Genomic DNA, 12,976 nt, shown 5'->3' with positions numbered 1-12,976 from the left:
AATGGAATAAATAAAAAAAATAAAGAGTAACATGGGCAGTACAGGAAGACACCTCATCAAAACAACCACAACCAAGCTGGGAAACTTCTGATTCAAAATCTCCTGTGGAGAAAGGAAAGATAACTCTGTGTAGTGGTCACACTAGCATGTATGCCCTCAGGAGGCTAATTAAGGCAGGAAGATTGCAAGTTGGAGGAGGCCAGCTTGTGTTATGGAGGTAGACCCTGCCTCAAGAGAAATCAGTCCCTAGGGCCTACACAGAATCAGCTCTGCGGGTTGCCACTCAAAGCATTTGAATACAAACACTTTTTAAAAAAATCATTGGTCTGTATCTCATACCCCACATGGTCTTTACCTGGAGTCAGAGCCCTCCCTTGATTAAAAAAAAAAAAAAACACGCCTATCCCTCCCCACACGAAAAAAAGAAAAACCAAACAAAAAACTACTGTGAACCTTCCGACCCTCCAATATCCCATTTAATAGCCAACTCGGGCCAGCCCAACTCACGAATAGAGTTAGATATGGGGCATCTTGGGATTTGTAGTTTCAAGGCTTACGGGTGCGTGAGTAGCGGGTGAGAAAGCTCTGCGCATGCGTAGGGCGGCTAGAAGCACGTGTCGTTAAAGGGTTTCTGTTTATATGAGTCACTAGGCTGTTTCGGAGGTTTCCTTTGATTTTTCTCTTTTTTTTCTTTTTTTGGTTTTTCGAGACAGGGTTTCTCTGTTTAGCCCTGGCTGTCCTGGAACTCACGCTGTAGACCAGGCTGGCCTCGAACTCAGGAATCCGCCTGCCTCTGCCTCCCAAGTGCTCCCTTGATTTTCTCAACGGAGCCTTGTAATAGGGCCTCAATTCTTGCTTTTTCATGACTGAACGTTGCCGGGACTGATTGTGCCAATGAGGAGTGGGCTAAGTTGTTTTAAAATTGAGGCATTCCCATAGACCTGTCCCTCACCTGAAGGTCAAAACAACCCACAGCAAAACCTATGACAGGGCGTGGTCATACTTTCGGATTAGAATCATGGTTGGTTTAGTAAATATTGGTTTAAGCAAGGCGAGAAGACAACGAGCCTGCATTCAACCGAGTTGTACTTAGAAAGCCGCATTTTCAAATTTATGATTTATGAGTAATTATTACTCAAATAATAAACTTATGACCAGGTAAGCTTAATTTGGATCATCTCTAATGGAGCAAATTATGCTATATCCACTGAAATGGAGGAGCAGCTGAAGAGCAAATCCCGTATGAGTGGCAGGACTAGGAGGGGATGGAGACAGAAAGGGGGTTAGAAGAAAGAACCAGGGTCTCCAATTCCATACTGTAATGTTTTGCGGCCGAAACGGAAAACCTACTGGATTCAAAAGGCAGACGCATTCATGATCTGGCTCTTGCCTAAATACTCTGGGCAAAGACTCTCATCTCATGCTTAGGTAGGTTAAGGGATTAGGTCTTCTGTTCGAATTTAGCTACCTTATTTTATTTAAAAAGTTATAGCCAGGGGCTGAATAAGTTGACCCAGCGATTCAGAGCACGTGTTGCTTTGCCACAGGACCCTGGTTTCGAGTCCCAGCACACTTACATGGCAGCTCACAACTGTCTTGTAGCTCTTGTTACAGGAGATTCAACACCTGACTTTCTCTGCCACCTGACAGAAACGTGATGCACAAACATAAATGCAGGCAAAACAAACATAAAATTAAAAAAAATTAGCCACGTGTTATTTTTCAGTTCCATGTAAAAGTATTAAACAGTATTCAACAGTAACAGAACAGACAATTGCTCTTGTAAAAAAAAAAAACAAAAAACAAAACAGTACACCAAGCTCCATGTCCTGCTCTTCATGTCGATATAGTACTGTTTATAGGAGCGAAAGAGAAACAGTTACATTTTAGCTCCCTACCCCGGTTTCTCTGTGTAGCCTTGGCTGCCCTGGAACTAGTTCGGTAGACCAGGGAGTGCTGGGGTTAAAGGCGTGCGCCACCATTGTTCCGCTTCATTTTAACTTATTTTTGATCAAAGGGTTTTGTAATGTAGCCTAGGCTTTCCTGGTACCAGGGACTGGTACTGTTGCCTTACTCCCTATCTCTGCTCTCCCTCCCCACCCAGTTCTTATGTACGCTGGACTGCGACTAAATTGAAGCAATTTAAATCTTAGGGAGTTGTAGTAAGGGCACGGTTAGCTGTGGTTGAGGGATTCCTAGGTCCATTATACACCGAGGACACCCATGCACTACCAAATTTCTAGCTCCAGCAAAATCTGCAGTCGGGGCTGGAGTTAAGAGTACTGTGGGCTCTCGCAGAGGACCCAGGTTTGATTTCAGCATCCACGTGGCTCACCACTACCAGCTTCACAGGCGTCCAATGCCCTCTTCTGGTCCCTATGGCACTGCGCGCACATGGTTCAGGCAAAACACCAATATACATTAAAAAATAAAGAAGAAAGCTGCGGTAAGAAAAAGGAAACGAGACGCTGGGAGGACCTAATAGCTAGAGAGGACTAGAGGTGGCGCTTAGCCTCCCACGTGACTTGACTTGGCCAGGGCCGCGCTGTGCCAGATCACGTGTGAGTGCTTCGCTCTCCGATTGGCTTGGCTAGGCCAGTTTGAACGGAGTACGGAAGCCGAAATTGTTCATTTCGGCCGCGTTTTTTTTTTTCTTTTTTTTTTTTTTTTTTAATTCCCTGCCTCTGGCTCCCTCCTTCCGTGCGAGCCTCTGGAGAAGCTGCAGCACTTAGGCGCCGCCGCTGCCTCCCCGGGGCCTGGTAGGTGGGCCTCGCTCGGCCGGGGCCCCTTGGCTTCAGGTCGCCTCGAACCTCCCTGGGTTCTGGGCCTGCGCCGCGCGCCGCCCAGGCGTCGGGGTCGCGCCCGGCTGAGAGGCGGGGTACCGGGTTGGGCCAGCTCTCGAGGCCGGCAGAACGGGCCGGGCGGGGGAGGGGGAGCTGATCTGATCTCAAGGGGTGGGGCCTCGGCGCCCGGGCAGGTTCGGGTGCCACGAGATGCGGGCCAGTGGGGCGGCTGGGGTCTGGCTGGAGGGGCCCTGATTGGGGGAATCGTCAGGAGACGTCGCGAGGATCGGGTGTGTGTGGGGATCTGTTTCGGCGGGGCTTGGTTGGGTCTGATTGGGGGGCAGACAGCTTTGAAAGTTGAGAGGGGGAAGGTTGTTTAGTCCTAATAGGGAGGGGCGTCAGACTTAAGCCCAGAGGGCTTTGCTGAGTCTGACTGGGAGGCGGCGATGGGATCCGTTGAGGGTAGCGCACCGGGCGGGTGTTTGTGCGGGACTCTTTAAGGGAAGCTGCAGGGATTGGACGGGTCTCTGACATGAAGTGGTCCGGGGGCTTAGGGGAATTTGGAGGAGCTGCCAGAGATCCGTCAGCATTAATTCCTGCTGACTGGGGCGGAGGGTAAGGGCTAGAGAGGCTTGGCCAGATCTGATTGGGGCAGGCATTGGGGGCTTTGGTCGTGGGTTGGGCGGTTTTGACTGGCTCTCATTCAAAGAGACATTGGAGACCTATCGGGTATTGCTTGTATTCTGGTTAAGGAGAGTCACTGGGCCGCGTCTAGGTCGGAAAGGGGGGCATGTGGCGTCTACTGAGCTTGTAGAGCCGGTTTAGAAGAGGGAGCAGTGATGAGCAGGATCTGGGCGCTTAGGGACCTAGAGGAGCTCAGGAATCTAGGAGGCGGCTGGCATCTAGCGGAGCTGGAAGGCTGGATTTGGGAAAGGGAATCCTCGTGGACTGAGCCTTCACCTGAAAGACCGCTGGGGCGGGGTCCCTCGCCCTCGAGGGAGGCGGAAGCCGTGAGGCCCGTAACCGGGGGCGGCGGTGGCGTGGACCGCTTTGGAAAGAGGGTTCCTCGTTAGGCTCGATGTGGATCCGTCGCGCCCCCGCCGCTGGTCCTGATGGCCCGCTTTTATATTCCCCCCACTCGCATTCCCGAGCCCGCGACTGCGTGGCCGAGGATGGCTTAGCTGGCGGGGACCCCGCACTTGGACAGGCGCAGATTGGAGGCCTCCGCTTGTCGGCGGAGAGTGCTTGCGTCTGCATGCAGCCGCCTCTGCCTCGGGGACTCAACTTGGGTCTCACACAGAACTCCAGCGACCCAGCGCTGACCCAGGCTCCTACCCCTGCAGTTCGCCTTGCGCCATGGACTGGCAGCCAGACGAGCAGGGCCTGCAGCAGGTCTTGCAGCTTCTCAAAGACTCGCAGTCGCCCAACACAGCTACTCAGCGCATTGTGCAGGATGTATCCTTTCCTTCCGGGGCTCATGGAACAGGGCAGATGTCTGCACCTCGTGAAGGCCAGAGAGGGAGGGACTACTTCTTGATTCCCAGACTCTTTCTGCTGCAAGAGACCATGACATGGACGAGAATGAAAGGGTTAGCTTTTTGGGTTCCATTTCTGGAAGTGGAGAAAATGATGGGAATGCCTGCTGTTCATTGAGTACTTAATCCTTTAACTAGTAGAGTGTTAACTTTCCTTAAACAGATGGGAACCTGGAGGCTTAAAAATGGGAAAATGCCTTGGCTAAGCCTCAGCTAGGAACCAGGGTGAGAACTCAGCCATCGCAGATTTTAGTTCAGTCTGCCTTGGTCAGAATGACGGTAGATGGGTAGGGACGTTGGAGTCGCAACCTGAGTGTTTTTTAGTTGAAAATTTTTCCTAAGAGCTTTTTAAAAAGAATATATAAAATCCTGATTAGGTTTGTTATTAGTTTGATACACCTATGAAGAGGGGCCTTCAATTGAAGAATTATCTCAATCAGAATGGTCTGGGCATGGCTGTGGGGAATTTTCTTCATTAATAATTGATGCTGGGCTGTATAAGAAAGGTTGGTGTATGTGAGACAGGGAAGGAACCCGTAAGCAGCTTGTGCAGTGGTTTCTTCAATTTTATTCCTCGAGTTCCTACTTTGGGACTTCTCCATGATAAGCTAGAACAAGCTCTTTACTCCCTGACTTGGTTCTTTCAGTTTTATCACAGCAGCAGAGAAGCAAATTAGAGTAAGTCCAGAATTTTAAACGATATATGGTCATGATAGCATCCACCTTTAATCACAGTGTTCAGGAGGCAGGGGCTGGTAAATCTCAGAGGTTGAGGGCAGCCTGGTCTTATGAAGACTCTATCTCAAATAAAAAAAATTAAATGTTTGAAATGGTATCAAGTTTTGCTTGAAAATTGAAGTAGTCTACCACCTTTTCCTGCAGGGCTGAGAATGGGAACGAGCCTGGAGCATGTTAGCCACTTACTTTACCCTTGAGCTGCTCCCCTTTGCCCTGCTCCTGGAACTCAGTCTTTCACTTTATTTTTCTCTTAATAGGGCTGGAGACTGAATGGTCTGGCCTCACACATGCTAGATGCATATTTTCCACTGAGTTATGTCCCTGGGCTGGTTTTTTCTTTTCTCTCTCTTTCTCTCTCTCTCTCTCTCTCTCTCTTTCTTTCTTTCATTCTTTCTTTTTTTTTGAGTCACGGTCTCTTTGTATAGCAGAAAACTTAGAAATGAGTATGTAGCCCAGGTTCACCTTGAACTCAGGGTGATCTTCCTGCCTCAGCTTCCCTGGGGCTAGGATTATAGGCATGGACTATAGCCTTCCCTTTTTGAGAAAAGCAGGCATCACTGGAGTGCCTAGATCAGAAGTGAGTAGCAGTTGCCAGTTTAAGAGAAGTCATCTTTTCCAGCCCTCTCCTGCTCTGGTAAGGATATAAGGGTCGTACGGGAAGCTCAGACATGTGCCCTAGTCCTTGTGTGTGAAGTCCCTCTGGTGCTGTGAGGTTAGGAATTGTTATCCCCTAATTGATTTGGTCACTAGTATTCTGAGCAATGTAGCACCGAGAGAATATTGCCTAGAAAGGGTCTTGCCTCTCAAGCTCTTAGTTTTTTTTGTTTTGTTTTGTTTTGAGGCAAGGTCTTGGGTTTATGCTGGCCTGGAATTCAAGATCCTGCCTCAGCCTCTCTAGTGTTGGGATCACAAGTATGCTCTAATATACCTGGCTTTCCAAGTTCCTTAACAGCCTGGCAGAAACTTAAACAACTCAACCAGTTTCCTGACTTCAACAACTACCTGATCTTCGTCCTGACCAGGCTCAAATCAGAAGGTAATGTTCTCTGTCCCTCCAGGTGACACAGGTCTTGCTTCTCCCTTAGTACTCTGACCTTAGCAACTTTTCCCACAGATGAGCCAACGCGCTCTCTGAGTGGCCTCATCCTCAAGAATAACGTGAAGGCGCATTACCAGAGCTTCCCGCCTCCTGTGGCTGACTTCATCAAACAGGAGTGTCTCAACAACATTGGCGATGCCTCCTCTCTCATCAGAGCCACCATTGGTGAGGGGGCTGTGGGGGTCATCATCAAGGACACACTAAGGGCTTGCACTGGGCCAAGAAGCTATTCAACGTGTTCAGGGTGTTGCTTACTGAATGCTCCAGCACCCTCTGATAGCACTCTTACTACTGCCACCTGACTGGAGAGGAAACTGAGGCACAGAGATGATAAAGGGACTTGCCTGGCAAGTAACAGCTTGGAAACAAGCCAGGCAGTGCAGGTCAGTCTTTTTTTTTTCTCCCCCTTTTTTCTTTTTGAGAAAAAGTAGCTCAGGCTGGCCTCAAACTTTCCACTCTTCTGCCTCAGCCTCCTGAGTGGAGTGTGCAGTGTCCACAGTCTCAAACGATGTGCCTGAGGCTCAGCAAGTTAGAATACCTGCTTCTGCCGTCCAGACTTTAGTCATTAGTGATGCCCTCAGAATGAGTCATACACAGTGGGAATTAGTGAAGGCGCCTTGCTGAATCCAGGAAGTACCACCTGAGGACACTGAAGCAGTGCTGCTAAGGTTTACTTAGGGACATTCTCCTTTAAGGCTTTACGCAAAGTATGAGTAGGTGCTTTCTTAGCAGATTTGAGTCTGGCGCTCAGAGGGCGTTGGAGTCAGTCCTTACTTCCCACCCTGTCAGCGTGGTCTCAGGCTTTTGCTGCACAGTGTATTCCAGGCTCATTGGCACAGCAGCTTCCTGTCCGTCCTCTCTCCTCTCTGAGGAGAAGTGATGGATTATAGATGCACGCCACTGCTTCCAGCTCATGTGGGTTCTGGGGAGCAAGTCTGGGCCAGCAGGCTTAGGTGGTGGGTGGTTTTTACCTGCTGAGTCATCTTCCCAGCTCCAGATTTTTTTTTTTTTTAAGCCATTGTTTTTCTTGAAAACAATGTCAACTAAAAAAGTGGTTTTATTTTTTTTACTTATTTGTTTCTGCTTTGTGTGTGGAGATTAGAGGACAACTTGGTTGTTGGTTTTCTCCTTTTATGTGGGGCACAGGGTTGGAACTCAGGCCGTGGTAGGTGGCAGCAAGTGCCTTTAACCACTAAGCCATCTTCCTGGCCTCTCTGTAGACTGTTTAAAGGAAAAGACAGGAAAGGAAGCCTTAAAAATAAACAGAAGGCTAGGTGTGGCAGCACATACTTGTAATTTCAGCACTTTGAGTAGAGGCTAGCCTGTTCTGAAGTGAGTTCCAGGCCAGCCTTAGGTGAGATCCTGTCTTAATAAATAAATACATCATTTGTAAAACACGGCTAGGCATCGCAGCTCGTGCCTTTAATGTCAGTAGTTGGGAGGTAGTAGCAGGTGGGTTCGAGCAACACTAAGCTACGCAGTGAGGTCTAGCCCTGTCAGCATTAGTGAGCCTCCAGCTATGAGCTGACAAACAAATAATAGAATGAAGACAGGAAAATAGTACTGAATTAGAGCAAGATGTTTGGGCCTGTTGGGTTAACACAATTGTGGCTCCCAAATATTCAGGGGGAAAAATTGAGTCTATACATGTCTAGATTTTTTTCCTTAGCAACATAATGTTTTGTTTTAAACTTACTTGTGTGGAGAGCAGAGTAGGGTATATAGTGTGTATGTGTGGAGGTTTGAGGACAACTTTGAAAGATTGTTATCTCCTCCCACATGGGTCCCAAGGGCCCAGGTAAGGTTGGCAGGTTTGGTGGCAGTGACCTTTATGGACTCAGCTATCTTGTTGCCCCTACAATATACTTTATAACTATGTATTACTGACATTATTACAGGAATTTTTTTTAAGTCTTCTAGAGGTGATTTAAAGTCTGTGGGAGGTTGGGGACATAGCTCAGTTGATACAGTGTGCCTGTTATCTACAGGAGGGTGTATATAAGTTCTGTGCAAGTACTGTGCCTATTCTTGTAATGCGCTTGATTTTGGCTTTTCTGAGGACCTGGAACTAATTCCCCATAAAATATCTGTACTTGAAGAAGCCTTGGAAGAACTTTAGGGTACTGGTACTGTTTTTTGAAACGGTTTGCTACTCAGCCTGGTGTTTCAAACTTGGAATCTTCCTGCCTCAGCCTTCCAAGGATTAGCTTACAGATCTCTACTACAGCACCTGATCACAGGTGGTGTTCTTTATTGTTTCTGTTGAAAGCTGAGCCATGTGGTACAAGAGGTTTTGTGAGATGGCCAGCACAGAGTATAGCGGCCTGCCTCAGAATGGGATGGCATCATCCTCATAGTCTACCCAGTCATTTCAGAGAGGCTTCAGTTTTAGGGGTTGGCATCACTTGAGAGTTGGTTGTGGCAGCTTGTGCCCTCCCTGCCATCCTTTATTAATGAGTGGTGTGTGCATTAGCCACACTATCCATTGCCCTCAGGCCTCAGATGACGCCTTCTACTCAGTACCTGTGCATTTCACTATGCTAAACCAATTTATTGTAATGGGAACATCAGTTCCAACGTCAACATACGTGTTTACTTATGCTGCTACAGAGCAACGTTTCCTGTTGCTCTGCCTATGTGTGCACATGCTCACATGCATATAGACAGGTGTGCACACCCATGTACATAGATTAGACAGGGACCAATGGAGGATATCAGATACTCTGTTCTTTCACTCAAAGGATCTGGAGCTAGGCTGGTAGCCAGCAAGTTCTGAGATCTTCCTGTCTCAACAGATTACTGATGTTACAGGTGTGTACCACTACACCTGGCGTTTCATGTATGTACACCTGGCGTTTCATGTATGTACTGGGGACTGAGCTCAGGTCTTCCTACTGGTTTGGCAAAGCACTCTTACCAACTGATCCGTCTCCCCAGCCTCATCCTCAGATGTCTCCTTGTCAGTAGAGTCCTCTCTCCAGATACAGAGGCTTTTGTGACTTGACGTTTTGATCCCCACCACTTCCTGCTCACAGCCTGGTTTTCCACACTGGCCTTTCTTCTGTTAATACACCAGGACTGCCATACCTCTAGCCAAGACAGCCTTGCCCCACTGACTGGAGGCCATGTCCTTCAGGTCTTTGCATACAACATTTTAAAATTGCTTCTCTTTAACTGGGCCTTGTGGCACAGGCCCATAACCCCAGCTACTCAAGAAGATGAGGCAAGATCTGTAAGTTCAGGTCTTGCTTTGGGACTTTAACTCAAAAGGTTAAAAAAAAAGCAACAACAAGAACAAAAAAATAGGGCTGGGAATTTAGTTCACCAGGAGAATGCTTGCCCGCTGTGCATAGGGCCCTGAGTTCAGTCCTCTGTACTATGAAATCAAAGTAATTGAAAAACAATGTACTCTTTCCTAAGGGCTTGGCTTGTGACCACTCGTATCTTTGGCTTAAGCATCTTCATTTCACACCTCTCTCCATTTGTAAAAGCGGTGATTTAGGGTGGATCCTATAACCTAAAACGGAGTTGTTTCATAGTGAGACTGTGTGCTGAGTCAGCGAGGATGACTTGAAGAGGGCCTGTCACTCTACAATGGAGTGCTTACTTGGCATTCATGAGGCCTGGGTTTTGTCCCCAGCACCCCAAAGAAAGGCTCAGGGTGCCATGCAGGACTTGCATGGAGAGAAAGGAAAGCTGGCGAGCCGGTCTCTGGTGGGGTGGGTTGAGGGACCAGTAAGCCCTTGCCCAGCCTGAGCAGCCTCTCTTCCCTGACTGCCGCAGGCATTCTCATTACCACCATCGCTTCCAAGGGGGAGCTGCAGATGTGGCCAGAGCTGCTGCCCCAGCTGTGCAACCTGCTCAACTCAGAGGATTATAATACCTGCGAGGTAGGTGACAGGCAGTACTTAGCCTGTTCTAAGCAGGGACTAGAGCTTAGAGTGGAACTCATAACCATCCCTCTCTCTCTGCTTAGGGAGCCTTTGGAGCCCTACAGAAGATCTGTGAAGACTCCTCTGAGCTCTTGGATAGCGATGCTCTCAACAGGCCCCTGAACATCATGATCCCTAAGTTCCTGCAGTTCTTCAAGCACTGCAGCCCTAAGATCCGGTATGTGATGTTCCCCAGAGCAGAGTGGTCTGAGAGTCGGTAGGCAGATGCAGGCGTTCATAAGTGATCCATGCCTTCACTGACTACTAGGTCCCATGCCATTGCCTGTGTGAACCAGTTCATCATGGACCGGGCCCAAGCGCTGATGGACAACATCGACACTTTCATTGAGGTGGGTCACCAGGCTCCAGGTGGCTAGGAAGAGGCTAAGGGTCCTCAGGCAGCTGACTTTTCCCTTTCACACAGCACCTGTTTGCCTTGGCTGTGGACGATGACCCTGAGGTGAGAAAGAACGTGTGCCGAGCCCTCGTGATGCTTTTGGAAGTGCGAATCGACAGGCTCATCCCGCACATGCACAGCATCATCCAGGTGCGAGTGGTCAACACCAAGGGCCAAGGGGGTGCCTGCTGGGGTGGAGGATTCCCCCCAAGTTGGGCTAGGTCTCAGCCTCTTTCTATTGCCCCAGTACATGCTGCAGAGGACCCAGGACCATGATGAGAATGTGGCCCTGGAGGCCTGTGAGTTCTGGCTGACGCTGGCCGAGCAGCCCATCTGCAAGGAAGTCCTGGCCTCCCACCTGGTCCAGTGAGTACTCATGCCCCGTGCCCTCAGCCTCTAATCCCCCTGCTCCTGTGCCTTCCCCCTGGCTGCTTTTGCTTACTTTATCTTATGTAGTTTAAGCCAGTTTTTTTTGAGTCCTGTGTACACTGATTGACTGTAGCTTTAATGACTTCAAAAATTAGGTAACAGACCAAGTGTGGTGGCTCATACCCATAATTATCACTTAGGGGCTAAGCTTGGATGACTGCCACACATGCTGTGTCATGAGTTCTAGGCCAGTCTGGGTTACATAATGAGACCCTGCCTCAAAAACAGACTAGAAGACAAAGAGAAGAAAACCCTTAAGCAAATGAAGGCTTCAGCTCGGCCGGCTCTGGATGCTTAGAGAATGGCACCCGCTTTTCTTTTAGGCATGGCCTTTCTGGATAAGTCATTCTGTAGCTCTGATTTTTGTTTTTCTTTTTGATTTTGAGCTCAGGGTTTCTCTAGGTAGTATAGCCTTGGCTGTCCTGGGACTTACTCTGTAGACCAGGCTGGCTTAGAACTTACAGAGATATACCTGCCTCTGCCTCTCCAGTGCTGGGGTTAAAGGCTTGTGCTCTACCAGTCCCCTATAGGCTCTGTTGGTCTTCAGTTTAGGAGTTCAGAGTCTCTTGAGTGGTACTTTAACAAGAGCTTACTTTTTTTGTTTTTTGAGGCAAGTGGGCCTAGAACTTGCACTCTTCAAGTACTAGGGTTAGAGGCGTGGGGCACTGGCTGCTTTGAGCCCCCTTGTTCTTCAGTACTAGGGTTGGCAGTGTGGAGCACTGGCTGCTTTGAGCGCCCTTGTCTCCGCCGTCTTGGATTTCTTGGGTATCTCAGATTACTGGGAGCAAGTAGGAGTTGTGGCTAGAGGGACATAGGACTTTCAAGAGGATTGGGACTCTTGCAAAGAGGGACAGGAAGGTTGTATCAGTTTTCATGTCTGAAGTTGTTCCGCTCCAGTTGTGTGCAGCCACACGTTCTGCTTGTTTCCCGCCGGCCCCAGCAGCTTTGTCTCAAGAGTGCCTGGATAATGGGTCAGATGTTTGTGCTTTGTGTAGTGCTAGCGGGCAGCATTGTTGAAGGTTTTCAGGGTTCTGTCATTTGTTGTGTTTGGGTCAAGAGGCCATGTGATGGTGCTTGTCACCGAGACTGATAGGTGAGGCAACTGGATGTGGCAGTAAACACTTGTAATCACAGTGTTGTAGGTTGAGGCAAAAAGATCATGTTCTTTTTATTTTTTAACCATTTTAATTATTATTTTCCACGTGCATCAGTGGTTTGCTTGCATGTATGTATGCGTGTACCATGTGTGCATGCCCACAGAGGCCAAAGGAAGTTACTGGGCTCCTTGGGGTTGGAGTTAGAGCAGCTCACAATTGTAACTCCTGAGCTGTCTCTCCAGCCTCAAGGAGGTGTGTGACTTCTAGGCCATCCATGGCTACCTAGACCCTGTTTCAAAAGCAGAGGGAAAAAATTGTATCTCTTAATCATGGTAGCTGAAAATATGTTGCTAATTCCCTGTAGGGAAGTGAACAGAAACGGGACACAGGACTGTGAGTGTGTCGAGCATTGTCTGCCACTGCTCAGTCCTCTTCCTCACACCTGCGCTTCTGTTTCAGGATGGGTATCGAGCCAGAGTCCCTGCATCCTTACAAACAGTCTCTCTCTCTCCCGTAGGTTGATCCCTATCCTCGTGAATGGGATGAAGTACTCTGAAATTGACATCATCCTTCTTAAGGTCAGCCAGGGGCATCCACAGCTGGCTATAGGTGGCCAAGACCATTGGTTATTGGGTTGGAGGTCTCCAGCCAGTGCTGAGAAGTCTGTCTGGGCTGGTCCCTAGGGGGATGTGGAGGAGGATGAGGCAGTGCCTGACAGCGAGCAGGACATCAAGCCACGTTTCCACAAGTCACGCACAGTGACATTGACCCACGAGGCTGAGCGGCCTGATGGCTCTGAGGATGCTGAGGATGACGATGACGATGACGCCTTGTCGGACTGGAATCTGAGTAGGTAGCAGGCTGGCTCTGCAGGGAGAAGGGGAGAAGCTGGTGTGAGCAGGCTGGCTCTGCAGGGAGAAGGGGAGAAGCTGGTGTGAGCAGGCTGGCTCTACAGGGAGAGGGGGA

General features: G+C 49.0%; 1 protein-coding gene across 5 annotated transcripts in view; it reads left to right on the top strand.

The window, feature by feature from the left end:
* The first annotated feature begins 2,650 nt into the window (after positions 1 to 2,650).
* Positions 2,651 to 12,976, top strand: part of Tnpo2 (transportin 2) — a 20,523-nt gene continuing 10,197 nt past the window's right edge. Inside the window, exons 1-11 of one of the 5 annotated variants that reach the window (XM_028755450.1) lie at positions 2,651 to 2,759; positions 4,127 to 4,238; positions 6,017 to 6,092; positions 6,171 to 6,320; positions 9,939 to 10,045; positions 10,132 to 10,265; positions 10,356 to 10,437; positions 10,512 to 10,634; positions 10,732 to 10,850; positions 12,528 to 12,588; positions 12,694 to 12,859. In XM_028755450.1, the coding sequence (XP_028611283.1) occupies positions 4,140 to 4,238; positions 6,017 to 6,092; positions 6,171 to 6,320; positions 9,939 to 10,045; positions 10,132 to 10,265; positions 10,356 to 10,437; positions 10,512 to 10,634; positions 10,732 to 10,850; positions 12,528 to 12,588; positions 12,694 to 12,859 (1,117 nt within the window). In that variant the 5' untranslated portion in view covers positions 2,651 to 2,759; positions 4,127 to 4,139. Of the gene's footprint in view, positions 2,760 to 2,949; positions 3,074 to 4,065; positions 4,239 to 6,016; positions 6,093 to 6,170; positions 6,321 to 9,938; positions 10,046 to 10,131; positions 10,266 to 10,355; positions 10,438 to 10,511; positions 10,635 to 10,731; positions 10,851 to 12,527; positions 12,589 to 12,693; positions 12,860 to 12,976 lie in introns of those variants that run through there. The other 4 variants (XM_028755453.1, XM_028755451.1, XM_028755452.1 and 1 more) reach the window with 4 other exon arrangements.

Source organism: Grammomys surdaster, unplaced genomic scaffold (genome assembly GCF_004785775.1).
Source record: "Grammomys surdaster isolate TR1022 unplaced genomic scaffold, NIH_TR_1.0 126063, whole genome shotgun sequence".
Classification (NCBI taxonomy): Eukaryota; Metazoa; Chordata; class Mammalia; order Rodentia; family Muridae; genus Grammomys; species Grammomys surdaster.
Note: the sequence above shows the minus strand (reverse complement) of the source record. Positions and strands in the feature narration are given on the sequence as shown.